General features: G+C 45.5%; 2 protein-coding genes and 1 pseudogene across 3 annotated transcripts in view; 1 reads left to right on the top strand and 2 right to left on the bottom strand.

Annotated features, from left to right (window-relative positions):
- DYRK1B (dual specificity tyrosine phosphorylation regulated kinase 1B) overlaps nucleotides 1-26989 on the bottom strand; it is a 196138-nt gene that overhangs the window by 131782 nt on the left and 37367 nt on the right. The window lies entirely within an intron of this gene.
- LOC308637848 (enolase-phosphatase E1-like) lies at nucleotides 647-14277 on the bottom strand (annotated as a pseudogene). Its single transcript has 2 exons — nucleotides 14271-14277; nucleotides 647-1337 (listed from the first exon to the last, which is right to left on the bottom strand). The product of its transcript is annotated as an enolase-phosphatase E1-like (transcript).
- On the top strand, nucleotides 14852-23459 carry LEUTX (leucine twenty homeobox; the record flags this gene model as incomplete). Its single annotated transcript, XM_081274702.1, has 3 exons — nucleotides 14852-14858; nucleotides 19857-20008; nucleotides 23073-23459. The coding sequence occupies 3 exons, from the start codon at nucleotides 14852-14854 to the stop codon at nucleotides 23457-23459; spliced, it is 546 nt and encodes a 181-aa protein (XP_081130828.1).

Genomic DNA, 26989 nt, shown 5'->3' with positions numbered 1-26989 from the left:
ATTGGATCCCCAGCTCAGCCAAAATTTATAAATCCAAGTCATTGGAAATGGTTATCCTTCAGAGCTAATCTGCAAAACAGGGCTTCATCTGGGAGTTTTGGAAACTCAAAGAGAGAGCAGCTCCAAAATAAACATGATATTCAGGTCACCAAAGGGTTTGTTTGTTTTTTTTTTTCCCTTGGATTGGGTTGAATCGGATGGTTAGCATTAGGGTCCCAAACTAATTCTACATATAGAGCATCTTTAAATAAGTTTCTTCACTGAACTTAAGACCTTTTTTCCCTCACTCATGTGCCCATGAAAATTAATGAGCATACACATGCATATACTTGCATACATTTTTTAATGCTTTTATTTGTATTTTTTTTAAAGAGAGAGTGAGAGAGAGAGAGAGGAGAGAGATAATTTTTTTAACATTTATTTTTTAGTTCTCAGCGGACACAACATCTTTGTTGGTATGTGGTGCTGAGGATCGAACCCGGGCCGCACGCATGCGAGGCGAGCACGGTACCGCTTGAGCCACATCCCCAGCCCACTTGCATACATTTGTACGTATATAGAAGTAAGTTACTTTGCCATTAGAATAAAAGTAGACACTAGGGGGACAACTCTGAGGAACAGTTTGGTCTTCTGTGGAAGTCTTCCTCTACGCTGAGGAAGGCAGGTAGAGTTTGATGAAGGGTGTGATGAGGTTGCAGGAAGTTTTCTCATCATCTGTCAATCCTGCATTGCCAGGTCTCACCACCACAGCTACCTGCACACCTGCTTCCTCGGCAGCCCTGGCCTCTAAAGTAACATCTGTTAGAAACAAGATCTTGTTGGTTGAGCATCCAATGCTGTTTGCAATCTCTCTGGAAAACTCTCCACGTGGTGTCCAATTTGGGTATCAAAGTGACCATCAAAAAGCTCAAGAACATTTCCCTCTGTAGAATGCCCAGATAATAGTTTCTGAGCCTCTGCACTTCCAGAGAATAGATATACACCTTCCTTCCATCTTCTCTCCACTTCCTGACGGCTGCAACTACATCTTCAAAGAACTCTGCTTTCATGTGTCCAGCTGTGAATGCTGCCCTCCACACGTGGCCCTGCAGGTGTTTGAGTGCTGAAGAGACCTCTGCCAGCACACATTATCTACGATGGCCTGGATTACCTGTTGTAGTTCATCGGCCCCATTTCCAGATGCTGCAGGGATTGGAAGAGCCCATCCAGGTGGGCATCTTCCTCAGCCTGTTTTCTCAAAAGATTGACATCCTGCTGGCACCCCTCCTCTTCCCAATGTGTCTGCAGATACTCTTTAACTTTATCTTTGATGTAAGGAAATAAGATGCCCCAGAGGGCTGAGATGGAGGTCCCCGCCCGGCTTTTCCATGTGCCACAGCCATTGTCCCCTCTGCTCCCGCTACTTTAGCCTCCCGAGGCATTTTCCATTGGCGGACAAGGGCGCCTCGGCAGCTCCCTTCCTAGAACCTAACCTTCTTACCCCCACGGGCTCCCCTTCTTCTGCCTCACCCCCTCCTTTTTCTTCTTGGTCCTGGGGATTGAACCCAGGAGCACTTAAGCCTTAGCCCTTTTATTTATTTATTATTTTGAGACAGGGTCTTGCTGGCCTCCAACTTTCAATCCTCCTGCCTCAGCCCTTGAGGAGCGTGCACCACTGTGCCTGGCTGTGCCACTTTTTTTTTTTTTCATCCTATCATCTATCCCTGGGCACTTAGGTTGATTTCATATCTTAGCTACTGTGAATAGTGCACGGTAAACCTAGGAGTGCAAGTATCTTTCCGATATCGCATCCATCTTGATCAATATTTATGCTCTACAAGAAGGTATGTTCCCAGGCCACCATTGGAGCCAAAAGCACCTCATCTATGAAATAACCTTTTCCCGCCTTAGCCTAGAGACAGGAGTGGGAGGAGGGCATGATCATCCTTGAGTCCTGTTTAAGTGAATAATTTAGTTCATTTAAGTGGAGTTTCAATTAATTCCGTTGAGTGGAGGGAAGTGGGAGGTGTGGGGTCCAGATAGATGGAAAGGCAGCCCCCAGGTTGTGCCCACTCCTCTGTGTTACATGGAGAGCGCCCAGGCTTAAGCCCAGCCTCCCTCAGCCCCCACCCAGCGCCCTCTGCACACAGCTGCTTTCCCCATTGTTCAGGTTCCAAACTCCATCCTCAGCCCAGAATCCTCAGTGCCATTCTGCACTGTCCTCTTTCTGTCACAAATCTTATGGTTTCACTTTCATGAAACACTATGAATTGGCCCCCATTGACCCCTCGGACCCCAGCAGGTAATTGGGGACAGGTAATTGCCCAGGACATCACTCTGATTGCTTGGAGAACTGTTTCTTTCATAAACAAATGTCTTTTCCTAGAACTCCTTTCAGAATTCCTATCCAGACAGCATTTCTCAGAAACCACCCTGAATTGGGAAATCCAAACTGTTTGAACTGTGTGTCTCTGCAGGATCTATTCCTGGCTTTACAACCAGAAGTGAAAGTAAAACGGAAACAGATTTCGACTGGGTTTAGAAATCAGCCAGTGTAACAGAGAACTGGAAGTGCTGAGTGGGCAGTGGGTCCTGAGTCCACCTGTGCTCACTTTCCCTTTGTGTTTTTGTTTTTTTCTCTTTGGTCCTGGGGATTGAACTCAGGGGCACCCGGCCACTGAGCCACATCCCCAGCCCTATTTTGTATTTTCTTTAAAGACAGGGCCTCACTGAGTTGCTTAGTGCCTTGCTTTTACTGAGGCTGGATTTGAACCCACAATTCTTCTGCCTCAGCCTCCCAAGCTGCTGGGATTACAGCACTTTTCCATTTTCTGAGGGCATCATTGGAATGGACGTGTTCAGCAATTGGTAGAATCCCATGTCTGATCTCTGACCTGTGCAATGAAGGCTATGATGGTAGGAAAGGCCAAATGAAGGCCATTTGAGCTGCTTCCAGCTATAAATATGGTAACCCAAAAGCCATAGTGCCTTCCTGGAGGGTTTGCAGAGATCAGTGCAAACATGGAGGACTTAATGATGCAGAGGTGGCCATTAGCACCACATTCCCATTCACTCATCTATTTGGCCTGTGTAGGAGACAATTACATCCCCAACAGTGGCAGCAGACTGCCATAAACTATAAACGTCACCAGACAGTGATTCCTATTGTAGCAACTGAGTCAAATGTGGTTTCACTGCTTGAGCAAGTTCACACATCCCCTGGTAAGTGGTATGCAGCTATTGATCTGGCAAATACCTGTGGGCACATTGCTGGGCTTCCTAACTTGGCAAAACTTCTAGACATCAGTGGCTGGGCATGTTAAGAGATCCATCCCTTCTAGTAGATATGATGGGATACGCCAGTCATCCCAGCAACTCAGGAGGCCCAGGCAGGAGGATCCCAAGTTCCAGGCCAGCCTCAGCCACATAGTGAGAGCATCTTTAAACAAAAAAATAAACCAGAAACATCATCAGTGTGATGCTTAACCTTTGATTTCCATCACATCCTTCATACGACAAATCAGAAAGCCCCGGGGCTCCTCCTTCATAAAAAAACCACAAATCAACCACTTCTCATCACCTGTGGCCTGATTTTGTTTTCTTTGGAGGATTGGGGATTGAACCTAGGAGCACCTAACCACAGAACCACTTCCCCAGACCTTTTTATTTTTCATTTTGAAACAGGGTCTCACTAAGTGGCTTAGGGCCTCACTAAGTTGCTGAGGCTGGTTTTGAACTTGTGATTCTCCTGCCTCAGCCTCCAGAATGGTCTGTTATTTACACTGCTGTATTGTTCTACTGAGTGTCTTACTTACAGTAGAAGCTCAAAAACTTATATAATAAATAAATGTCTTTCCTATTAAAACAGAAAAGAACCAAAGTAATGCCATTTTGTTCTGACCTGACTCCGTTGTAAAATGTCTTCTTTTCAGCCTCCTGATGGTTATATCTATGTTGACAGTACAGTGGGACCTTCCAGCGTCCCTGATGTATGACAAAAATGACTCTGAAATGTGTAATCAAAACAATTCTCTTGTGTAATCAAAATATCTGTCTAAACAGGATTTTTCTGACCTACATGGGCCTCAGTTATTCTTGTGGTTTTTGTGGGGTTTGCCTTTATAGATTCTGTGCTTCCAAAGTTCACGTGCTGGGGAGTTCTTTGAGGCGTTAGCCTACTCCCCGCTGCTTGCCTGGCTTGCTCATTCATTAAAAGACCTTTTGCCCTTTGACTTTGGCTCAGCATGAGGGGTGGTTTGTGATTCTCACTCCATAACACTGCAACTTCTTTCTGGAGTACAAACCAGGGAGCAATTCTCAGAAATCAGCAGTTAGTTGAGCAATGAGCTGGGTTTGGAAACCGTTTCTTCTGAATCTACTGATGGTTCTATGATTAGAAGTGAAAATGAAACCAAAGGAGATTTTCAGCTGAGTTGAAAAGTTCAGTCAGTATAACAAATAAGGAAAGTTCTGGAAGGCAAAAGGGAAGGGTAGGCCGTTTGTTCCTAGGAGTGCAATGGTGTCTCTTGGTGAGCTGGCTTTTGTTCCCATGACAAACTGGGACAGATTTTGCAGCCTGTAAGTGAAACATTAATTATAATATCTGACAGATAAGAAAGCACACCCAAATAATGAAAGGTCTATGCAGGAGAAGATTAGAAAACTATCTGACTGGGCCAAATCACAGAAGCAATAAACATGCCGGTGACCGAAACGAATGCCCTGGGAATAAGGAAAGTTCAGACACACAGTCTGATGATACTGCTCCATGATAAGCATGTAGGCAAAAGATTAAAATGTGAATCATTGATGGGCAGGTGGCACACACCTGTAATCCCAGCCGCTCCGGAAGCTGAAGCAGGAGGATTGCAATTTCAAAGCCAGCCTCATCAACTTAGCAAGGTCCTAAGCAACTCAGTGAGACCCTGTCTTAAAATAAAAAAATAAAAAAGGGCTGGGGTAGGGGGCTGCAGTTGTGGTGAAGTGTCACCCCCTTTCTCCACAGAAAAGTCCTAACTGGGCTTCTCCAGAATCTTCACCATGGCTGATTTTAGGACTGTCAGCAAAAAAAGTCTCTGCAAAAGAGTCCATTGTAGATAAACTTCCTATTTTCATGTCGCCCTGTTTTACTTGGTCACTGGCCGAGAAGATACCAGCGCTCCAGGTGCTGGACACCCTGTTACTAGTTTTTCACAAACATGTATCCAGTAGAGTACTTTGAAGAAATGTGCAAACAAGGCCTCTGGCCTAGGGCTGGGCTTCACAGAGATGTCTACATTCCTAAGATGAGAGAAGTTACCACCTGGGCTCCATGGTAACAGTTGGCAGGGGGAAGATAGAGAGGGGAGAAGCAGCTCTCCCCTTCTCTGGTGTTGTCCTTCAAGGGTTAACTTACCCAGAACAGTGAGAGAAAAAGCTGCTTTTATGTGAACTTCTGCAGACTGGGAACTTCTGAGCCCCTCCCCTTACATGCTGGGTGTAAAAATTCCGAAACTTCCTGTACTTGGAGTTCAGGGGGTTGATGGATTACAGCAACAGCTGTGCCCTCTGAACCTGGCTGCAGCCAAATAAAACTGTTTCCTGCTGTCTTCAGTGCCCTGCCTCATCTGTCCCTACAACAGTGGCTCAGTGGCAGAGCGCTTGCCTGGCATGTGTGAGGCCCTGGGTTCGATCCTTAGCACCACATAAAAATAAATAAATTAAATAAAGGTATTGTGTCCATCTACAACAACAACAACTGAGAAACTAATGTGACTCCATTTTTGAGAAACCAGCCTCTACCTCAGAGCAAAGCCTGTCCAAGGAAGGGGGCGTGACCCTTGTTCTTGGAAAAACCCACAGAGTGGCCTAAACCAATCAGTTCAAATGAATCCCCCTCTTATACTAACCAATCACCCCTACCCAACTTGTTCCCGCCATTGAATGTGCTAATCAATGTTAAGAGTTGTTGTTTGATTTTCCCGCGGTATGGAATGATTTGCTGTGTGATGTTGTGACGCATAGAGTATCCCCCCAAAACCTATAAAATCTCACTGAACAAAGGACCAGGACTCACTCCCTGGGACCGCTGCATCGGGAACAGTTGTGAGTCCAGGCTCGAGCTTGCAATAAAGACTCTTGTGTGATTGCATCGGATTCGGCTCCTGGAGGTCTATTGGGGTCCCACGAATCTGGCATAACACAACAAAGGGCTGGGGATGTGGCCCAGTGGTTAAGCCCATCTGGGTTCAAACCCAGTACCAAAAGGGGGGGGGTAGGTAGAAAGGTGATGTGAAGAAGGAAAAAAAAATAGGATTTTATTTCAGAAGTTCCACATACTTCTCCAGGCCTTTCACCCTCTAAACTGTCTCATTTGCAGGCCTGTTCCTCTCAGATTCCTGAGAAATCTGTAAATTGCCCTGTGCACTGTTTTGATGTGCTTGCGTTTTGGGGGACTGAACCCAGAGGTGTTTTATCACTGAGCCACACCCCCAGCCCCTTTTCATAATCTTTTATTTTGCGACAGGGTCTCACTGAGTTGCTTAGGTCCTCACCAAGTTGCTGAGGCAGGACGGTTGATCTCCCACAGGCAGCCAGGATAAGGGCCTTGTGAGAAGGCCAGGAGGGGAGGGGACATCGGCCCACCTGAAAGGAGACAGCAGGTCTGAGAGACATCCTGTGACTCTCTGTGACTTGCCTTCTTCTGACCTAGATCACCTGCTCTGATCCTCACAGCTGCAACCAGGGCTGCCCCACCTTAGTTACCCTGTCCTTCCCCCTAGCAACTGCCCACCACACAGACCCCCACAGGAAATGCTTCTTCTTTCAAATAGACAGGACCAAAGCCACCAGGAGAGGCCGGTTTCCTTAGGGGTTGAAATTCTGAACTTCTATTTGGCTAATTAAGCTCTGAGCTTGAAAAGCTTGATTGGTCCCACCCCCAACCCCCTGTGCTGGGCCCAAGGACACTGCTGCCTTCCCTCTCTTGAGCCCCTCCCTGTCGGGAGCTTGGCTTTCTATTATTCTAATAAATCCTGTCACTTTTGAGGGGTATGGAAATAATATTCCTACAAGGCAGCCCCTGGGGAAAAGAGGGTGTGGCTGGGGAGAAGGGAGGAAAATAGCCTCTTCTAGAAGTTAGTTCTTTCCCAGAAACAGTGGGCCCTGAGGGAAAGGGCCAGCTTTCATCCCTTCCCAACCCCCTGTGGGTCCTCAGGGAGGAGGCAGGTACTGAAACGCCAAGCCCTAACCTTGACCTTCTCCCACAGCAGTTTAGTCCTGAGTCACAGCAAAGAGTGAAACTCTGGGAAACTCTGAATCCCAGAGAAAAGAGAAGAGCAAAGGGCGGGATTTGAGTTCTCATCCCTCAAAATCTGAGCTTCTATCTCTCCTAGGAGCCATGAGTTTCCGACTTCTTATGCCTGCCTTCCTGAGTTACAGTTGTAACCTGCACAAGTGGGTCCCTGACTTGCCCAAATACCCCGTCCACAGTCTCCAGGGGTCAGTCACCCTCATTGTAAACTATAAAACCCAGACTCCCTCTCAAACCCACGGGCCATTTCTGTACCCAGAAAATGAGCCCTCTGGTTCCTGAGTAATTGGCTTGCAGCCAGACAAAGGAGAGCCTGTCCATCTCCAGGAGTCTGCTTTCTTCCTGGCTTTATTTGTATTTTCATCCTAGAGCTGAAACCGTGAGGGTTATTTTTTCTTACAAATTTGCTCTCACCCTTGTGTCCGGTGGATTTCATCCTTCAAATTTGCAAGACAAAAAACTCAACTGCCTAACTCCACCTTTACTCTGAGGCTGATCTTGAATTTAGGGTCGTGGTCTCAGACTCCCTAGCAGCGCGAATTACAGGCACGTGCCACCACTCTCAGCCTACTGCACTGCTAATTAGACCCTCGATAAAAGAGATTAAGCAGAGAGATACCTATCTCCAGGAACCTGTAAATTAGGGAATTATCCGGCACTATCTAATTGATCAGATAATGAAGACTATGTCCCCCTATGGTTCCAGAGACTGACCAGAGCACAGAATTTACCTTGGGATGACAGTGCTGATGTCATTCCTACACACCTTCCCATATTCACTCCTCACCAAGGTTCCTTCAAAAGAAAAGCTGGACTTTATTTCATTCTCAAGATGGCTCACACTCTGCCTTGAAGGTGGACTCCTTGCTTGACGCCCAAAGACGTCTCCCCTTTGAGATGCACCCTCCCCCGTGCATTCTTGAATTTGTGTCTACTTTCCCAAATAAACTTCCAAAATATATATGCCTCTGACTGTCCTGATTTGCAATTCTCTTCTGTCCTGTATGCCAAGGATGCCTCTGGTCCTGAGTCAAGTTCCCCCTTCTCTCGGGGAACTCCTCAGACGCTTCATTGGAGACACCCCTTCTCCTGTGACAATGCCAAATGCCACATACCAAATTGAAACTTTAGAAAGCAGGTGGATCCCCAGACCAGCAGATTCTAGTCTATCCATCTCAGCAGGCAGTGTGATGAGGAAGTCCCTTCAAGTCCCTACTCTGATGCTGACCTTGAACTTGGGGTCCTCCTGTCTCTGGCTCCTCCTGTCTCTGTCCTCCTGTCTCTGTGCAGGAATTACAGGCACATGCCACCACATCCAGTCGCTCAGTAAATAAACACCCAGGAAATATTAACTCTTTTTTTTGGGGGGGGTGTTGGTACTGGGGACTGAACTCAAGGGCACTTGACCACTGAGCCACATCTCCAGCCCTATTTTGTATTTTATTTAGAGACAGGGTCTCACTGAGTTGCTTAGCACCTTGCTATTGCTGAGGCTGGCTTTGAACTGGTGATCCTCCTGTCTCAGCCTCCCGAGCCACTGGGATTACAGGCATGTATCGCACCCAGCAAATATTAACTCTTACAGAAAAGTGAGTGTTCTCTCCTTAACTAAGTAAACATCACAGAATGCTGATTTCAGAGATTAGAGGTCATTCATTTATTGCAATTAGATTTTAGAAATCTAATCTGTACAAGCTGCTTATGCAAATAAATCTTCTGGCATGCCTGCTTGCTGTTTATTGAACGCAGTTATTGTGGATTTTTAATTTATATTTATTTTTTTTTTTTTGTACCAGGGATTTAACCCAGGGGAACTTTGCCACTGAGTCACATCCCTAGCCCTTTAATTTTTTTTTTAAGTTGTAGATGGGTACCATACCTTTATTTTATTTATTTATTTTTATGTGGTGCTGAAGAAGGAATCCAGCGCCTCACACATGCTAATCAACTGCTCTACCACTGAGCCGCAACGCCAGTCTGCAGCCCTTTAAAAAATTTCATATTTTATTTTCAGTCAGGGTGTGGCAAAGTTGCTTAGGGCCTTGCTAAATTGCTGAGGTTGGCCTTGAATTTGTGACCCTCATGCCTCAGCCTCCTGAGTCACTGAGATTATAGGTTTTCACCTCAAGATCCACTCTTTGTGTATTTTTAAAAATGCATTCATATTTAATGCTCTAAACCCAATTTCCTTCCCCCAGAGTAGACTAACTTCTCAGGCAGTGAGATTGGAGCCCTATTATTTTGTCCGAGAGATAGATAGGGACTCAGCTGAGTTGATTGGAGTTAGGCTTTGATGTCTACAGTGCTCTAGCTACACCTACCCCTCTGGGGCTTAGCTTAATACCTTCTGCCATCTGACAGCAGGCATTGTTTTGTAATTTCTTTCTTTCTTTCTTTCCCTCCCTCCCTCCCTCCCTCCCTCCTTTCCTTCCTTCCTTCCTTCCTTCCTTCCTTCCTTCCTTCCTTCCTTCCTTTCTTTCTTTCTTTCTCTCTTTCTCTCTTTCTCTCTTTCTCTCTTTCTCTCTTTCTTTCATATTTTGAGACAGCGTGTGAGGATGGCCTTAGGCCTGAGCCTAAGCAACTCCATTTAAAAAACTCCAGTTTGAAACCTGCAGTCTCACCAGGCACACCCACAGAGCCCTCCAGTGTGGCCTCAGACAGGTCACTTCCCCCCACCCTGATAAACAGAGCGAAGCCCCTGGCAGGCTGTCCTCACCTGATAAGAGGGAGAGGCGGGAAGATCAGGGTGGAGACTACCAGACCAGGTGTTTCTGACCCCAGGGTAAATGATGTCCTGGAGAGATCTAGTGGTAGCTGATAAGGATTGTAAGGGGAGGGGTCAAAAGCCCCCAAATTCACTATAATTAACAGAACTGATGAAAAGGGTTTCAGCCAGCGGAAACAGGGATGCACTGGAGCTGGAGAGCCTGATGAGGACCTGACATCCCATCATTGTCATCGTTTGCCTGATCCTCTTCAACACAAAATAGGGCTGGAATGTGGCTCAGTGGTTGAGTGCCCCTGAGTTCAATACCCAGAAACAAAAAAACAAAACAAAACAAACAAAACAAAACCTATAAATCTTAAAAATATCTTAGTTAATCTTATCTTGGTGTATTCAGTCTTAAAGGCAGATGGAACAGGTTAATTAAATTTAAGGCTAATAAATCTTGTGTGACCAGATTTTAGATGAACATTCCTTTTTTTTTTTTTTGAGAGAGAGAGAGAGAATTTTTTAATATTTATTTTTTAGTTCTCAGCGGACACAACATCTTTGTTGGTATGTGGTGCTGAGGATCGAACGCTCGCCAGGCGAGCGCCCTACCGCTTGAGCCACATCCCCAGCCCTAGATGAACATTCCTTAAATGATTAAATGTCCACGTGCAGCGCTGAGCAGACCTGACCCACAATGACAGGTAATAAAGAGACAGACAAAGGCAGAGATGGCGAGTGGTGTCCTGCTTTAAGTTACCTGTTGGGCACCTGCAGGCTCAAAGAGTCAGTGTTTTTAGGAAAAGCAGCTTCTGATCGTCTATTTAAATTTCCCCAATTATTTCAAAATGACCCTTGTAGCTGTTTGTAAATCTTTCAATCAACTTTCCGGTCTCTTGGTGTATGGCTAAGCCTCTTTAGGTGCTTTAACTTAGAACATTTTCCTTACTCTCAATAAAATACAGAAAAGGGCTGGGGATATGACTCAGTGGTTAAGTTGTTACCACTGTTGGCCCGTGAGGAGTCCTTGCTTCCCCGATGTTGAAGAATAACACCAGAAAAGCACACGCCCAGACAAGGTCAGAGTAGAAATTAGAAGTTTATTAAAGGACAGCAGAAAAGACTTCTCCCGGAGGAAGAAGGGGACCCAAGAGGTGGAATCCGTGGAAGTGTGGTTGTTTCCCCTTTTTATAGTTTTGGGGATGGAATGTAGGTTGGAAGGCCCGAGGGGTGGTACACTTCTTTGTGATGGGCTATCTTTAAGTTTGCTGGGGGCTGTTCATTAACACTTCTTTGAGGTGGACTTTGGCCTAGGGCCTTTTCGGACTTCATTAACATTCCATGAGTTGTCCTGCGTTTCCCTGAGTCATTCTCAGCATGGCCTCCATTTTAGATTTCACTCGGTATTAGACCCGATTTACCTAACTACACTGACTACCTAACTTTAAATCTGGCTTCAAAGTGACCCTGATGGGCTGGGGATGTGGCTCAAGCGGTAGCGCACTCGCCTGGCATGTGTGCGGCCCGGGTTCGATCCTCAGCACCACATACAAACAAAGATGTTGTGTCCACCGAGAACTAAAATAAATAAATAAATTCTCTCTCTCTCTCTCTCTCTCTCTCTCTCTCTCTCTCTCTCTCTCTCTCTCCCCCCTCTCTCTTTAAAAAAAAAAAAAAAGTGACCCTGAGTTCAATTCCAGATACCAAAATAAATTAATTAATAAGAATTGGATGTTCCTACAATGTTCCAGAATCCATGATGTCCTAAAGAAAAAAAAAATCCTTTAAAATTAAGATCAAAAAAGAAAAAATAATCATGAAAACCTGATATTGGTATTACCTGTGAGAAGTACTATATTGACCTAAGGCCTCTAGTTCAACTGCCTATGAAGAGGTTGGCCGCAGATGATAAGAACAGGGATTCTGAAGGTGTAGTCTCAGGCAGCAGCATCAGCAGCTGCTGCATCTGGCAACTTGTAAACTTGTGCATTTTTGCAGGTCTCAGCCCAGATGGGCTGATGCATAAACTCTGAGTTTGGGGCCCAATATGCTGTGTTTTCACAGGTCAGATTCTTATGCACACAAAAATTTGAGAACCCTTAGCTTAAAACCATCTTCCCATCATTTGCTAAAAAGCAAAGCAAAACAGAAAACAGAATCTGGGAACAGCACCTGGGAATCCTAGACTCTAAAAGGCCACAGTGACCAACTCAACAGATAACAAGAAGAAAGGAGTTTGCAAAGTGTGGTGGCCCACACCTGTAATCTCAAGAGATTGGGAGGGTAAGGCAGGAGGACAGCAAGTTCAAGGACAACCTCAGCCAATTTAGTGAGGTCCTAAGCAACTGAGTGAGACTCTGTCTTTTAATAAAATGTAAAGGGCTGGGGATGTGGCTCAAGCAGTAGCGCACTCGCCTGGCATGCATGCGGCCAGGGTTTGATCCTCAGCACCACATACAAACAAAGATGTTGTGTCCGCCGAAAACTAAAACTCAATATTTAAAAAAATCCTCTCTCTCTTAAAAAAAAAAAAAATAAATAAAATGTAAAAAGGCCTGGGGGATGTGGCTTAGTGGTAAAGCTAGTATTTCTACCTTTCTTGTGGTGCTGGGATCAAACTCAGGGCCTTACCCATGCTAGGCAGGTGTCCTGCCACTGAGCTATACCCCAGCCCAGCTACCATCTTTGATTTGATTTTCCTGTCTTTTAACTCTTTATTTTACTGTTTTTCTTCTACCTTTTAGAACATTTCCTTAACTTTCTCTTCTAACTCTGCTATTATTGTTATTTATTTTTTTTAAAGAGAGAGGTAGAGAGAGAGAGAATTTTTAATATTTATTTTTTAGTTATTGGCAGGCACAACATCTTTGTTTGTATGTGGTGCTGAGGATCGAACCTGGGCCACACACATGCCAGGCGAGCGCGCTACCGCTACCGCTTGAGCCACATCCCCAGCCCTCTGCTATTATTGTATAAAGGTTTATTTTTATTGATTTAAATTTCTATTTGATTTCTTTTGGTACTGAGGATTGAACATCCAGGGGCACTTTATCACTGAGCTACACACCAGCCCTTTAATTGTTTCAGGTAGGGTTTTGCTAGTTTGCCTAGAGCCTCAATGAAGTTGCTGAGGCTGGATTTAAACTTCCACTTTCCTCAGCCTCCTAAATTGCTGGCCTTGGAGGCATGAGTCATGGCGACCCACTACAAAGTTTCTTTTAAAAGAAGCCTGCAGGGGGCTGGGGATGTGGCTCAAGGGGTAGCGCACTCGACTGGCCTGCGTGCGGCCCTGGTTGGATCCCTAGCACCACATACAAACAAAGATGTTGTGTTCACCGAAAACTAGAAAATAAATATTAAAAAATTCTCTCTCTCTCTCTCTCTCTCTCTTCCCCCCCCCCTCAAAAAAAAAAAAAAAGAAGAAGAAGAAGCCTGCAGGGCTGGGGTTGTAGCTCAGTGGCAGAGCACTTGCCTAGTATATGTGAGGCACTGGGTTTGATCCTCAGCACCACATAAAATAAATAAAATAAAGCACCACATAAAAATAAAGGTATTTTTATTTTAAATAAAATAAAGGTATTGTGTCCAACTAAAAATTTAAAAAAAAGAATTTAAAAAAATAAATAAAAAAGGCATTTTGTCCATCTACAACTAATTAATAAATAAATAAATAAATAAAGCAAGCCTAAAGATTGGTGTGGTGGCCCAGACCTGTCATCTTAGGAACTCAAGAGGTTGAGGCAAGAGGATCACAAGGAAGGCCAGCCTCAGCTATTTAGCAAAACCCTGATTCAAAGAAAAACTAAAAATAACTGGGGTATATGTAGCTCCGTGGTAAATTGGGTTCCACCCCCAGTATCATAAAAAATACAAATTAAAAAAAAAATTTAAAAAAAGGCTGAGACTCCAAAAGCAGTTCTTGGTCTGTAGCACCTGCACACCTTTTCTACAGTTTGTTTTCCTGAATAAAACTGCTTGCTTTCCTTAATAAGCCTCTGCTTGTCCCTCTTCCCACATGTCCTGAAATTCCTCTCTGTGGTGTAAGTCAGAACCTGGCAGAGCCCAGTGGAGGTCCGCTTTCGAGGCTCTGTGGCCAGGGAGAAGCGCGATTTCAGACGCAAAGGCGATCAGCAGGCTCAGCTCCGCTGCTTATTGAAACGCTTCCTGGGCTCCAACTGCCCCCAGTGCAAACTCTTAACTGAGACTAGAAGGTCCTCCATGATTAGGCCTTGAAAGGTCTTCCTCTGTCGCTGCCTCCCAGGGAAGGCTCAGGGCTGGGGACCTGACCCCGCATCCCGGCTGCTGTGCGGTGGGGCGACTGGGCTCCAGATCTCGCCCGAAGCTGCCCAGGCACGGAGTTCCTCCGACCCCTTCCAAGTCCCAGCGTTCTTGCCAACGTACTCTTTTCCTCGGCACCTTGTTTTTATATATATACATGACATCGATGGACCTTTATTCTATTCCTTTACTTATATGCGGTGCTGAGAATCGAACCCAGGGCCTTACACATGCTAGGCGAGCGCTCCACCACTGAGCCACCACCCCAGCCCCACCTTATTTATTTACTCCTTTGTTTTCATTTTGTCCCGAGTGAAATTTGGGGGCATTTTCCTCTATTTTCTGTTTGCACAGCTTTGATGAGTTTTCCTCCAATCTTTGAGGTCAGGAATCAGTCGTCACTCTGCCCAGGCCCCATGCCAAGAGCAAAATCCTAGAATGATCATTGGAGGGTTTGGGATTAGGGAGGGTTAGGGCAGGGGTCTGATTGGATGCAAATTTATAAGTAGATTCTCAAGTAGAGCAGACACACCAATTTAGGAGGTCTTGAGTGAGCAGAGGAGACCTCGATCGCCCTTCCAGAGGCTGCGATGGCAGGTAAGCGGGGTGAAGTTGCCGTTGGTTATGGATAAACCAAGATGAGAGGTGTGGGGCTTCATGATGGCGCTTCGTTTTGGCAAAACCAGGTGGACAGTTGTGAGAGTCAGCGCATTGTACCTGGGCACAGTGGCGCATGCGTAATACCAGCCGGTGCAGGGACAGAGTTAGGAGGATTTCGAACGAATCCAAAGCCAGACTCGGCCCAAGCGAGATGCCCAAGCGAGATGCTTAAGCAACTCGGCGAGACCCTGTCTCTAAAGACAATACAGAAAAGGGCTAGGGATGGAGCTCAGTGGTTGAGTTCAATCCCTGGTACTATGTATCTATCTATTTATTTATATAGTAGGTACCACGTATATATGTGTATATGGGACCAAGCATAATAATCCCAGCAACTCGGGAGGCTGAGGCAGGCAGATTGCAAGTAAGTTGGAGGCCAGCTTCAGCAATTTAGCAAGGCCCTAGACAATTTAGTGAGATCCTTTCTCAAAACGAAAAATAAAAAAGGGCCAAGCGCCCCTGGAGTGTTCAATAGCAGTGTAATATCTGATCCCGTCATGCATAGAGTTCTTCTTTCTTTTGTGGTGCTGGGGATGAACCCAGCACCACCAGTAGCTCTACCTCTGAGCTACTCCTCAGCCCTCTGTCATGCATTGAAATCTCTAGTGGGTGGGTATAAAATGGTACGTGATCTATTTCCTTTTTAAAATTATTTATATATTTTTCTGTGATAGGGACTGAGTTCAGGACCTTTTGACTGCTAACACCAAGGCCTTCCCTTTTGTTTTCTTTGGGAGGTAGTAGCAGTACCCAGGGTTGCCCCTAGGGGCGCTTCACCACTGAGACACATCTCTAGTCCTTTATATTTATTTTTTAATTTTGAGACTTGCCTGGGGCCTTGCTTAGTTGCCGAGGCTAGCTTCAAACCTGCAATCCTCCTGCCTCAGCCTCTAGAGCCACTGGGATGTCAGGCAGGCGTCTCTGAACAGTTCCATTTCTTTCTTAACCAAAGCATTTGAGCCTCTTATTTGATTTTTCATTCACTCTATTTTATTTATTTATTTTTTTAGAGAATTTTTTTAATATTCATTTTCTAATTTCGGCAGACACAACATGTTTGTTTGTATGTGGTGCTGAGGATCGAACCCGGGCCGCACACATGCCAGGCGAGTGCGCTACCACTTGAGCCACATCCCCAGCCCCTCATTCACTCTATTTTAAAGGCTATCATTTTAAAAGTTGTTTCCCCCTCCCCAGAGCATTAGTAGAATGTTTTTGTTTTTGTGGTGCTGGGGATTCAACCCAGGGCCTTGTGCATGCCAGGCAAGCACTCTACCAACTGAGCTATAACCCCAGCCCCCAATAGAATTTTTTTTTTTAATCTTTTTAGTTGTAGATGGACACAATACCAGTATTTCAGTTTTATGTGGTGCTGAGGATCCAACCCACTGCTTCACATGTGCTAGGCAAGCGCTCTACCACTGAGCTACAACCCCAGCCTCAGTAGAATGTTTGTTTTGTTTTGTTTTAATTAGTTACACATGACAGTACAATGATCTTGACATATCATACATTTGAATCAGATGGAGTGTAATTTTTCATTTTTCTGAGTGTACAGGTTGCAGAATCACATTGGTCATGCAGTCATGTATATACCCACAGCAATAATAAAGTCTATTTTATTCTGCTGTTCTTCATTCCCCCCTTCCCCTCCCCTCCCCTCCCATCACTTCTCTCTACCCAATCTAATGTGACCCACTTCTTTTTCTTTTATCCTCACATCATCATACATGTATTCTGTATAAGGAGAATCTCCTTCCATCTTCCGTGCAATTCCCATTCTCCTTTCCTTTCCCTCCCACCTCTTTCCTATTTAGGGATAATTCTTCTCATGCTCTTCCTCCCTACCCCATTTTGAGTCACTCTCTTTATATTAGAGAAGACATTCGGCCTTTGTTTTTTAGGGATTGGCTAACTTCACTTAGCATAATCTGCTCTAATGCCATCCATTTCCCTGCAAATGCCATGATCTTGTTATTTTTTAGTGCTGAGTAATATTCTATTGTGTATATATGCCACATTTTTTTATCCATTCATCCATTGAAGGGCATCTAGGTTGGCTCCTCAGTCTAGCTATTGTGAATTGTGCTGCTATAAACATTGATGTGGGGGCTGGGGATGTGGCTCAAGCAGTAGCGCGCTCGCCTGGCGTGCGTGCGGCCCGGGTTCGATCCTCAGCACCACATACCAACAAAGATGTTGTGTCAGCCGAGAACTAAAAAATAAATATTAAAAATTCTCTCTCTCTCTCTCTCTCTCCTCTCTCACTCTCTCTTTAAAAAAAAAAAAAAAAAAAAAAAAAAACAAAAAAACATTGATGTGGGGCTGGGGATGTGGCTCAAGCGGTAGTGCACTCGCCTGGCATGCGTGCAGCCCCGGTTCAATCCTTAGCACCACATACAAATAAAGATGTTGTGTCCGCCAAAACATAAAAATAATAATAATAAAAAAAACATTGATGTGGCTGTGTCCCTGTAGTATGCTGTTTTTAAATCCTTTGTGTATACACCGAGGAGAGGGATAGCTGGGTCAAATGGTGGTTCTATTCCCAGCTTTACAAGGAATCTCCATACTGCTTTCCAAATTGGCTGCAAGTAGAATGTTTTTGATGTCTTCTAGACACTAAAAATTTTTCTCTTACATTTGTTGAACTCTGTGGCTTATGTTTTTAAATTTACTTATGAGTTATATTTTAAATGTTAATGCTGTCATACTTGTTAGTATTCTTTTATGACTGTATTTGTAAAACTGAGTTTAGAACAGTATTTCTTGTCTGGAGAGATAAATATTTTACTTTTCTCCGAAAAATTTTAAAATGACTTTCATTGTAGAAAATTTGTGTATTACCATGCTCACATACAAAAAGAGGTATCTAGCTCTTCTGATACAAGTTTTATTAAAAAAGCGGTTTTTTTAATTGGTTTTATTTCTATCTAGAATTCATCTATTCCTCCCGTGCTCCCTCTCTCTATCCAACTATGAGTCAGTCACCTTATATCAGAGAAAACATTCACCATTTTTGGGGGGGGCAGGGGATTGGCTAACTTCACTTAGCATTATCTTCTCCAACTGCATCCATTTACCTGCAAATGCCATGATTTTATTCTCTTTTATTGCTGAGTAATATTCCATTGTGTATAAATGCTACATTTTTAAAAAATCCAGTCATTTACTGAAGGGCATCTAGGTTGGTTCCACAGTTTAGCTATTGTGGATTGTGCTTCTATGAACATTGATGGGGCTGTGTCCTGTAGTATGCTGATTTTAAGTCCTTTGTGTATAGACTGAGGAGAGGGATAGCTGGGTCAAATGGTGGTTCCATTCCTATAATGGCTGCACCAATTTGCAGTCCCACCAGCAATGTATGAGTGTGCCTTTTTTCCCACATCCTCGCCAACACTTATTGTTGTTTGTCTTTATAATAGCTGCCATGCTGACTGGAGTGAGATGGTATCTTAGAGTAGTTTTGATTTGCATTTCTCTAATTACTAGAGATGATGAACCTTTTTTTTTTCATATATTTGTTGATTGGTTGAATATCCTCTTCTGAGAAGTGTCTGTTCATGTCCTTGGCCCATTTATTGATTGGGTTATTTATTTTTTTGGTGTTTAGTTTTTTGAGTTCTTTATATACCCTAGAGATTAGTGCTCTATCTGATGTTTGAGGGGTAAAGATTTGCTCCCAAGATGTAGGCTCTCTACTCACCTCACAGATTGTTTCTTTTGCTGAGAAGAAACTTTTTAGTTTGATTCCATCCCATGTATTGATTCTTGGTTTTAATTCTTGCACTGTAGGAGTCTTATTAGGGGCCTAATCCCACATGATGGAGATTAGGGCCTACTTTCTTTTTCTTCTATTGGACGCAGGGTCTCTGGTTGTATTCCTAAGTCCTTGATCCATTTTGAGTTCAGTTTTGTGCACGGTGAGAGATAGGGGTTTAATTTCATTTTATTGCATATGGATTTCCAGTTTTCCCAGCACCATTTGTTGAAGAGGCTATCTTTTCTCCAGTGCATGTTTTTGGCGCCTTTGTCTAATATAAGATAATTATAATTTTGTGGTTAGTCTCTGTGTCCTCTATTCTGTACCATTGGTCTGTACTATTTTGGTGCCAATACCATGCTGTTTTGTTACTATTGCTCTGTAGTATAGTTTAAGGTCTGGTATAGTGATGCCACCTGCTTCACTCTTCCTGCTAAGGACGGCTTTAGCTATTCTGCATGTCTTATTTTTCCAGATGAATTTCATGATTGCTTTTTCTATTTCTATGAGGAATGCCATTGGGATTTTGATCAGAATTGCACTAAATCTGTATACTGCTTTTGGTAGTATGGTCATTTTGATAATATTAATTCTGCCTATCCAAGAGCAAGGTCAATCTTTCCATCTTCCAAGGTCTTCTTTGATTTCTTTCTTTAGGGTTCTGTAGTTTTCATTGTGTAGATCCTTCACCTCTTTCATTAAGTTGATTCCCAAGTAGTTTCTTTTTTTTTTTTTTTTTTTTTTTTGAGGCTATTGTAAATGGGGTAGTTTTCCTAATTTCCCCCTCAGAGGATTTGTCACTGATATACAGAAATGCCTTTGATTTTGAGATGGTCTCACTGTTTCCCAGGCTGGCCTCCAACCCCTGGACTCAAGCAATCCTCTAGCCTCAGCCTCCCCCTAGTAGCTGGGACTACAAGGATGTGTCACCAGGCCATGCAACTTAGGAAAATGATTTTTTTAAAAAGCCACTTGTGGCTTGAAAATACACCCTGCTCAGAAGACGTTGGTACTGGTTTCCTGGGGGTGCAGAAGAGTTCCAGCATGATGGTAAGGAGGGGGGTTCCGTGAGTTAAGGTTTGAGACCAAGCTCCCGATTCTCAGGGCAGCTTCAGGCAAGAAGATCACATGAGGATGGTTTTCAATGGAAGCCTTTTGATGTTCTCTGGCAGGGAACTTCCAGCACGTTCGCCGGCACCGCACGACCTTCACTGCAGAGCAACTGGAAGTACTGAAAAGTGTTTTCCAGAAGACCCAGATACCCAGCTTCGAAACTGTAGCCGAACTGGCTTCCACCCTCGATCTTGATGAGGCTGTCGTCAAGGTTTGTCCCTGAGTGTGTCTGTCTCTAGGTAGCACACCTGACCCAGGGCTCCCTTCACACCTTCAACCACCATGATAGAAATTCCTCTATTTGTAATTTTGTGGGTTAGTCTCTGTGTCCTCTCTTCTTTACCATTGGTCTACCAGTCTGTTTTGGTAGACCAATGGTACACGTATTGATCATGTATTGATCCTTGGTTTTAATTCTTGAGCTCTAGGAGTATTGACCACTGACTTGTGCAAGCACAGAGGTGAAACATGTTATAGTTTAGTCTCAAGAACCCCACAGCTCACCCAGAAGAATTGCCTTCCAGGGGCTGGGGTTGTGGCTCAGAGGTAGAGCGCTCGCCTCACACATGCAAGACCCTGGGTTCAATCCTTGCACCACATAAAAAATAAATAAGTGAAATAAAGGTATTGCACCGACTACAACTAAAAAATAAATATTAAAAAAAAAGAATTTCATCCAAGGATTAGTAGCACAACAGCCTGATTGGGACCCAGGCCTTTCTGATTCCAGGCCCACGATGCTACATAGGCCCCTCTCGGGCTGGATCTCAGATACTACCATTTAAATGGGTTTGTCCCTGTGTTGTCTTAGCCCATTGTGTGTTGCTAAAACAAAATACCTGATTTCAGGTGATTTAGAAAGAAAAGAGGTTCATCTTGGTTCATGGTTTTGGATACTGTCAAGCCCAGGCGTGGGTGGCCATGTCTTGTGAGGGCCTTGTGCTACCTCACTGTGTGGCAGATGGCCCTCATCCCTTGTGGTCAAAGTGTAGATGAGACAAGTGAGAAGGTAAACAGGTGACCCTATTTTTCAACAGCCGGTTCCTGTGGGCCATCTTGTTGTAGGGACAGACGAGGCAAGGCACCGAAGACAGCAGGACACAGTTTTATTTGGCTGCAGCCAGGTTCAGGGGCACAGCTGTTGCTGTCATCAATTAACCCCCTGAACCCTGAGTTCAGGGAGTTTCAGAGTTTTATACCCAGCATGTAAGGGGAGGGGCTCAGAAGTTCCCAGTCTGCAGAAGTTCACATAAAGCAGCTTTTTCTCTCACTGTTCTGGGCAAGTTAACCCTTCAAGGACAGCACCTGAGAAGGGGGGGACTTTTCCTCCCCTTCCTCCCCTGCCAGGGGTTACCATGGAGCCCAGGTGGTAACTTCTCTCCTCTTAGGAATGTAGACATCTCTGTGAAGCCCAGCTCAAGGCCAGAGGCCTTGTCTGCACATTTCTACAAACTACTCTACTGGATACATGTTTGTGAAAATTAGTAACAGGGTGTCCAGCACCTGGAGTGTCTTAGGTCACAGGGCATGGCCCTCGGAAGAGATGAAGGCCCTTTCTGTGTCTGGTATCTTCCTGGCCAGTGGCCAAGTAAAACAGGGCGACACGAAAATAGGAAGTTTGTCTACACTGAACTCTTTTGCTGAGACTCTTTTGCTGACAGTCCTAAAGTCAGCCGTGGTGGGGATGTCTGGAGGAACCCAGTTAAGATTTTCTTTTTTGTGTGTGGAGAAGAGGGTGCCACTAAAATCCAGGGCTGGGAGGCCTGACCCCCTTCCTGAGAAAGGGCCTTCATCTCTTCCGAGGGCCGTGTCCTGTGACCTAATTACCTCCCATCAGGCCCCCCTCATAGAGGGGTCTACACCTCTCAATGCCATGACACCGGGGACTAAGCTTCCGGCACTCAAATCTGTACCCAAGTGACAGCTTACAGATTTCTAGCTCTGCTGAGTCGGGTCATTGGTAACCATGCCGTGCAACTAACTGCCTTGCCACTGAGTCCCTCCAGAGTGTTGACGGCAGGACTCCCCCATGAGGGCATCCTGAGCCCCACCCCACCCCACACTCTTGGACTTCAAAACGCTTCCTCTGAGAAATAAAACCGGAGCCATCACTAACAGGACCCCCCCCCCCTTTTACTTAAGGCCTCCTCCCCTAGGGGTGCGTGCTGTGCTGAGGGGAGCCACACTGAGTTACCACGCCCTCCAGCCCTGATGCGCCAGGAGATCTAAGGTCCCTGCAGTCTGGCGTGGTAGTGACTCGGTCTTTTCCCACTCGGATAGCAAGGCCAGCCTTCTGAGTAGCCATACCCCTGGGGTTGAGCGACACTCACCTATTCTTTTGTAATCCTACCCCTTTGCCCTGTTTGGGATAGAATGTTCCATGGAAACACCCTCTGTGTGTCCCCTGCTCTTGCTCTGCCTTTGGGTGTGGCCTTCCTAGCTGTCAGTCAACCTGCTGACAGCAGAGGTCAGGAAGCTAGACTCCAGCCCTGAAACCCCACCCCTTGCCTCATGTGAATGGCTTCTCCCCTATGAAAGGGGTCATCTCTCTTTCTACCCACCTCTAAGGTCAGAGGAGCCATCCCAGGACCCAAAGGAAAAGGTATCTCTGTCTCTGTGTGATGATTCCGTGCAGCCCAGGTCACCTGGAGTGACCCTGAGTGTTCTAGCTGTGAAACGAGACACTGGGCCCTCTTCTACCCATTGCTAGTGTAACCCCTCGGCACCCCCTGGGCCCCAGGACAGAGGACAGGTAGAAAGAACTTCCCTTTTCAGATAACCAGCAACAGAGGCCACGTGGGCAAAAATCTCACTGAGGAACGTGAGGGCGCCCCTTGGCACTCAACTACATTTTCTTTCTTTTTTTAACTCATTCTGTTTGGTTATCCAGGACAGTCGAATGTCTTTGGACATGTCCCACCTACACGGAGTCTAACTTCCCATTCTTGTGGGGTTGCACTGGTCAGGTATTCACATATGAACCCAGGAAAGCCATGTCCAACTCCTTCCACTGTCTGTCCCACTCCAATCCCTCCTCCTTTCCCCCATTCCACCCTGTCCAGTCCAGCCAACCTCCACTACCTCTGTCCTGGGCCTATTGTGAGTCACCACCCACACATCAGAGAACATTCGGCCATTTGTTTGGGGGGATTGGCTTATTTCACTTAGCACGATCGACTCCAGTGCCTGCCATCCATTGACCAGCATATGCCATGATTTCGTTCTTCTTTATGGCTGACTCAGATCTTTTTTCACCCTTTCCTCTCTGCTTTCAGACGTGGTTTAAAAACCAACGAGCAAAGTGGAAAAAGAAGCAGCAAGAAATGCAGCCAGGGGTGTTGCCAGGACCCTCTACCCAGAATACCGCAGAGAATGAGGTGGTGCCCCCCTCACCTGTCACGGAAGAGAACCGTGCCCCATGGAATTCTGCCACTACCCATCACCAGGACGACGATGTACCCAGTTCTTCTGGGCTTGGGCAGCCTGTGTTGGATTCAGGGAGGGACTGTCTGCCTCCTGACTTAAAGGATATATGTCTGAGGGTTTCCGATAGTCCATGGGCCAACATGACCCTGGACATGGACCAATTCATCAACATGTACCACATATCTGGGGAGGAGGATCCCAGAAGCCTGGACAGATATCTCTTGCCATTAGCTTGATGGATTGAAGAGATGTGGGTAGCTACATCTCTTGATATTCAGGGTGGACCAACATTCATAGCTCCCGGCACAGGTCTGTGACCCTAAGGGAAAGATCCTGAAAAACAACCCCCAGAGGGAAAAGGAGAATCACGTCCCAGGGACAGAAGGAAAACAATGGGCGCTGAGCTTTTGAAGCTGGGGGACAAAAAGACAGTCGAGATAGATAATCAATGATTGGGTCCCACCAGGTAGGTGGGGCATGGGCAAGAAGATCAAGCCCTGCTTTTTCCCAAACCCTCCCCCACTGCTCCTGCTCCAACCTGTTCCTCCCTGAAGGGGAGCTGTCACCTTGTTCATTAACACCTCCTGGCTTTACTTCACTGCCAGATCACTCCACCATCTGCCCCCCACTATTTGGCCCAGCCACTGGCCTCTGGTCACTTAATGCACTAGGGGGAGAGATAAGGGGAGAAGAGGGCAGGAGAACAAAGGAAATCTAAGAGGTGTGAAAAGGGCAGGAAGCTCCCACTTCCTGGACACCAGCTCTGGGTCCCCTTCTCTGGGAGAAGTGTGGGTTCCTATTTTTAAAAAAAATTTTATTTTTTTATTTTTTTTTAGAGAGAAAATTTTTTATTATTATTTTTTTTATTTTTATTTTTTTAGTTTTCAGCATACACAACATCTTCATTTTATGTGGTGCTGAGGATCGAACCCAGCACCCTGCACTTGAGCCACATCCCCAGCCCCGTATGTTCCTATGCTTGAAATAAAACTTGCTCTCTACTCTTGCCTCGGCCTCACTTTCTGGGGAAACCGAGCTCATCCTCACCAGTGACTGGCGGTATTATTTTCACAGCTGTTGCCCCTGATCGCCCCCCAGCACCATGTTCTGCTATGGTTCAAGCAGAATCCCCTGAACCCTGTAAAACTCAGACCCTGACTCTGACCAATGGCCATTATCTTTCTGGGAAATGTGACACTCTGCTGCTTAATAAGGAAAGCCTCATAGATCCGATCCTGTGAGGGTTGCTTCTGTCTCCCTTTCTTTTACTTTCTCTTTTTCACACGCTGAAAGGGACACAAGGCAGCTTCACCCACACGGGTGCCCTGTGCAGCTCCCCTCTCTAGGGCCAGTGGCGATCGACCTTCCTAACCATCTCCACTACTTCTGCCCACTTTAGAAACTGGTGACCCCACAGTCCATTAATGGGGTTAGAAAAGATGCACTACGTAAGGGGAGCCACGGGGTGGTGACAAAGAATGACCGGGGCTGGGCAAGGTGGCTCGCGTCTGATTTCAGCAGCTACCAGGCTGAGGCAGGAGGATCCTCAGTGTGAGGCCAACCTTGGCAACTTAGTGAGACCCTCTCTCAAAGTAAAACATAAAAAGTGCTCAGTTATAAAATAGAGAAGAAATAAAAACACTAAGTGGCTCAGGCTCACTTAGAACTCGCCATCCTCCTGCCTCAGCCTCCCAAGGTGCTGGGATCACAGGTGCGCTCCATGCACCCAGCTAGCTCCGGGCCTTTTGGATCCATGGGGGAGAACATTCCTTCTCTCTGGATGGCCAGTGGAGCTGGTCTACCTCTTTGCTTCCCTGACCAGGAGAGGCTAAGTTGATGGAAAGCAGAGAAGGGACTCTAAGCCACCTCTCTGTGGAATTCCAAGAACCTTTGTTCCAGCACTTTGCAGTGACCCTAACCTTGCACAGGAGGAAACCTGGTCACTCGCGCCCCCTGCTGGCAGCCACTGGAGTCTCCCATCAGCAGAGTCCACACTTGGCAGCTTCACACAGGAGACCTCCTGGGGAATGTACTTGAGGCTGCTCTCCTCAGGAACCCAAGGGCATCTTAACACTATGGAGTCCCTCAGCCCCCATCCTGTGACCTGCTGGACCATTAAAGACCAGAGGGCCCCTGGAAGAGCCCCAGAAAGCTAACTGGTTGGTTCCTTAGTCACTCATGGACACAGGTGAATTCAAGACCTGAACTACTCCTGTTTCTAATTCTCATTCATTCCCAAAATTGCTGCTTCGTGTATATTTCTGTTATTATTTTGGCATATAATCATAACTACTATGCCCTTTCTATGAATTAGACCCTGTGATTTTATGAAGAGTACCTTCTCCCCTCACTTAATGCTTTTGAACCTGAACATCACTCTTTTTGATATGAAAATGATACCATGATTTATTTTTATTTTCTTGTACCTGTGTATCATTTCCTATCTTTCTATTTTCAGCATTTACAATACACTTAACTTTGCTGTTTCTCTATGTAGCACGCAGTTGAGCAGATTCATTTGTTAATCCTATCTAGAAAATATTCTAATTGAGTAAATCTTTAATGGGGCATTACAACTGGGCCTCAGGGTGGAACCATTGGGCCACATTCTCACATACCCACGATTTATCAGTCACTCCCCAGGGCTTGCCCTTTCCCTTCCCTTGATCTAATTTCTGTTATTTCATATAAATTTTCTTTGTAAAGAAAAGCAGTTTTTTTTTGCCAGATAATAACAAAATTGTATATTTTCAAGGTGTACAATGTGATATTTTAATATACAGAGATATTATGAAAATAATCGTATGCAAACCAATTAACATATCCACCCCTCATTATCATCCTTTTCTCCTTCTCTCCTTCTTTTTCATTCTGTTCATTTTGTATGTGTGGTGAGAACATTAGAAGTCTCCTGTGTTCACTCCTTACCTAAGTAGTCTGAATCCTTTGAATCTTTTATTTGCATTGGACTTTTCTGATGTTGTGTTCTCCTGGAAGCCTCCAGGATATTTTTTCATAATCCCTGCGACCTTTCATCACTACAGACAGTACCTGCTCATCTCTGTCCCTTGTGGTGATGACGAACCTGGCCTCTGATCCCTTCTTCTTGTCCCTCCTGGCCCAACATTCAACTCTGTGTGTGATCTCAATATTTATATTTGTATCATCCCTAAAGAAAAGGGGGACAGTGAAACCCCATATCCCTGAATGTCCTCTTTCTGTTCCTGAAAACCTGGCCAAGTTCAGCAAACAGTGACAGCGAGCCTGGGCTGGCGTGTCCAGATGCACTTTACCCTGAAGGACACCGACTCTCGCTCATGCTCATGGGAACCAGGGCACCTCAGTGCTCACTGTGGAAAGCAACTTTCTTGCATGTTCACAGGGACAACTGGTCCTTGGGATGCTGGTCGGATCAGCAAACTTGGCAAGTGAGTGCTATGACGTCACTGCTTCTGCACCCTCACCCACAAAAGTCCTCTCTCGGTGGGGACTAGCACAGAACGGAGGGCACTGTGGAAAGGATACCTGTCCCTTGTCCAGCTGGTGGCTATGAGGGGGAGAGGAAGCACACCTTGGCAGAGTCCTTTAGGGACAGAGGTGCTAGTTTTCAGCCTGTGGCTGTGGATCTCTTTTTGGAGCAGTCTCTCATGTCTCTGATCTCCTTCTCCAAGAAATTCAAGTCTCCTTCGCCATCTCCACACACTTTCTTTGGCCTTCCCACAACCCGCCCCACTGCCCAGGCACAACTGGGCTCTGGAGAAGACAC

This window comes from Spermophilus citellus (genome assembly GCF_964194105.1).
Source record: "Spermophilus citellus genome assembly, chromosome: 18".
In the NCBI taxonomy this organism is placed as follows: Eukaryota; Metazoa; Chordata; class Mammalia; order Rodentia; family Sciuridae; genus Spermophilus; species Spermophilus citellus.
This window is presented reverse-complemented; position numbering and strand designations above follow the sequence as displayed.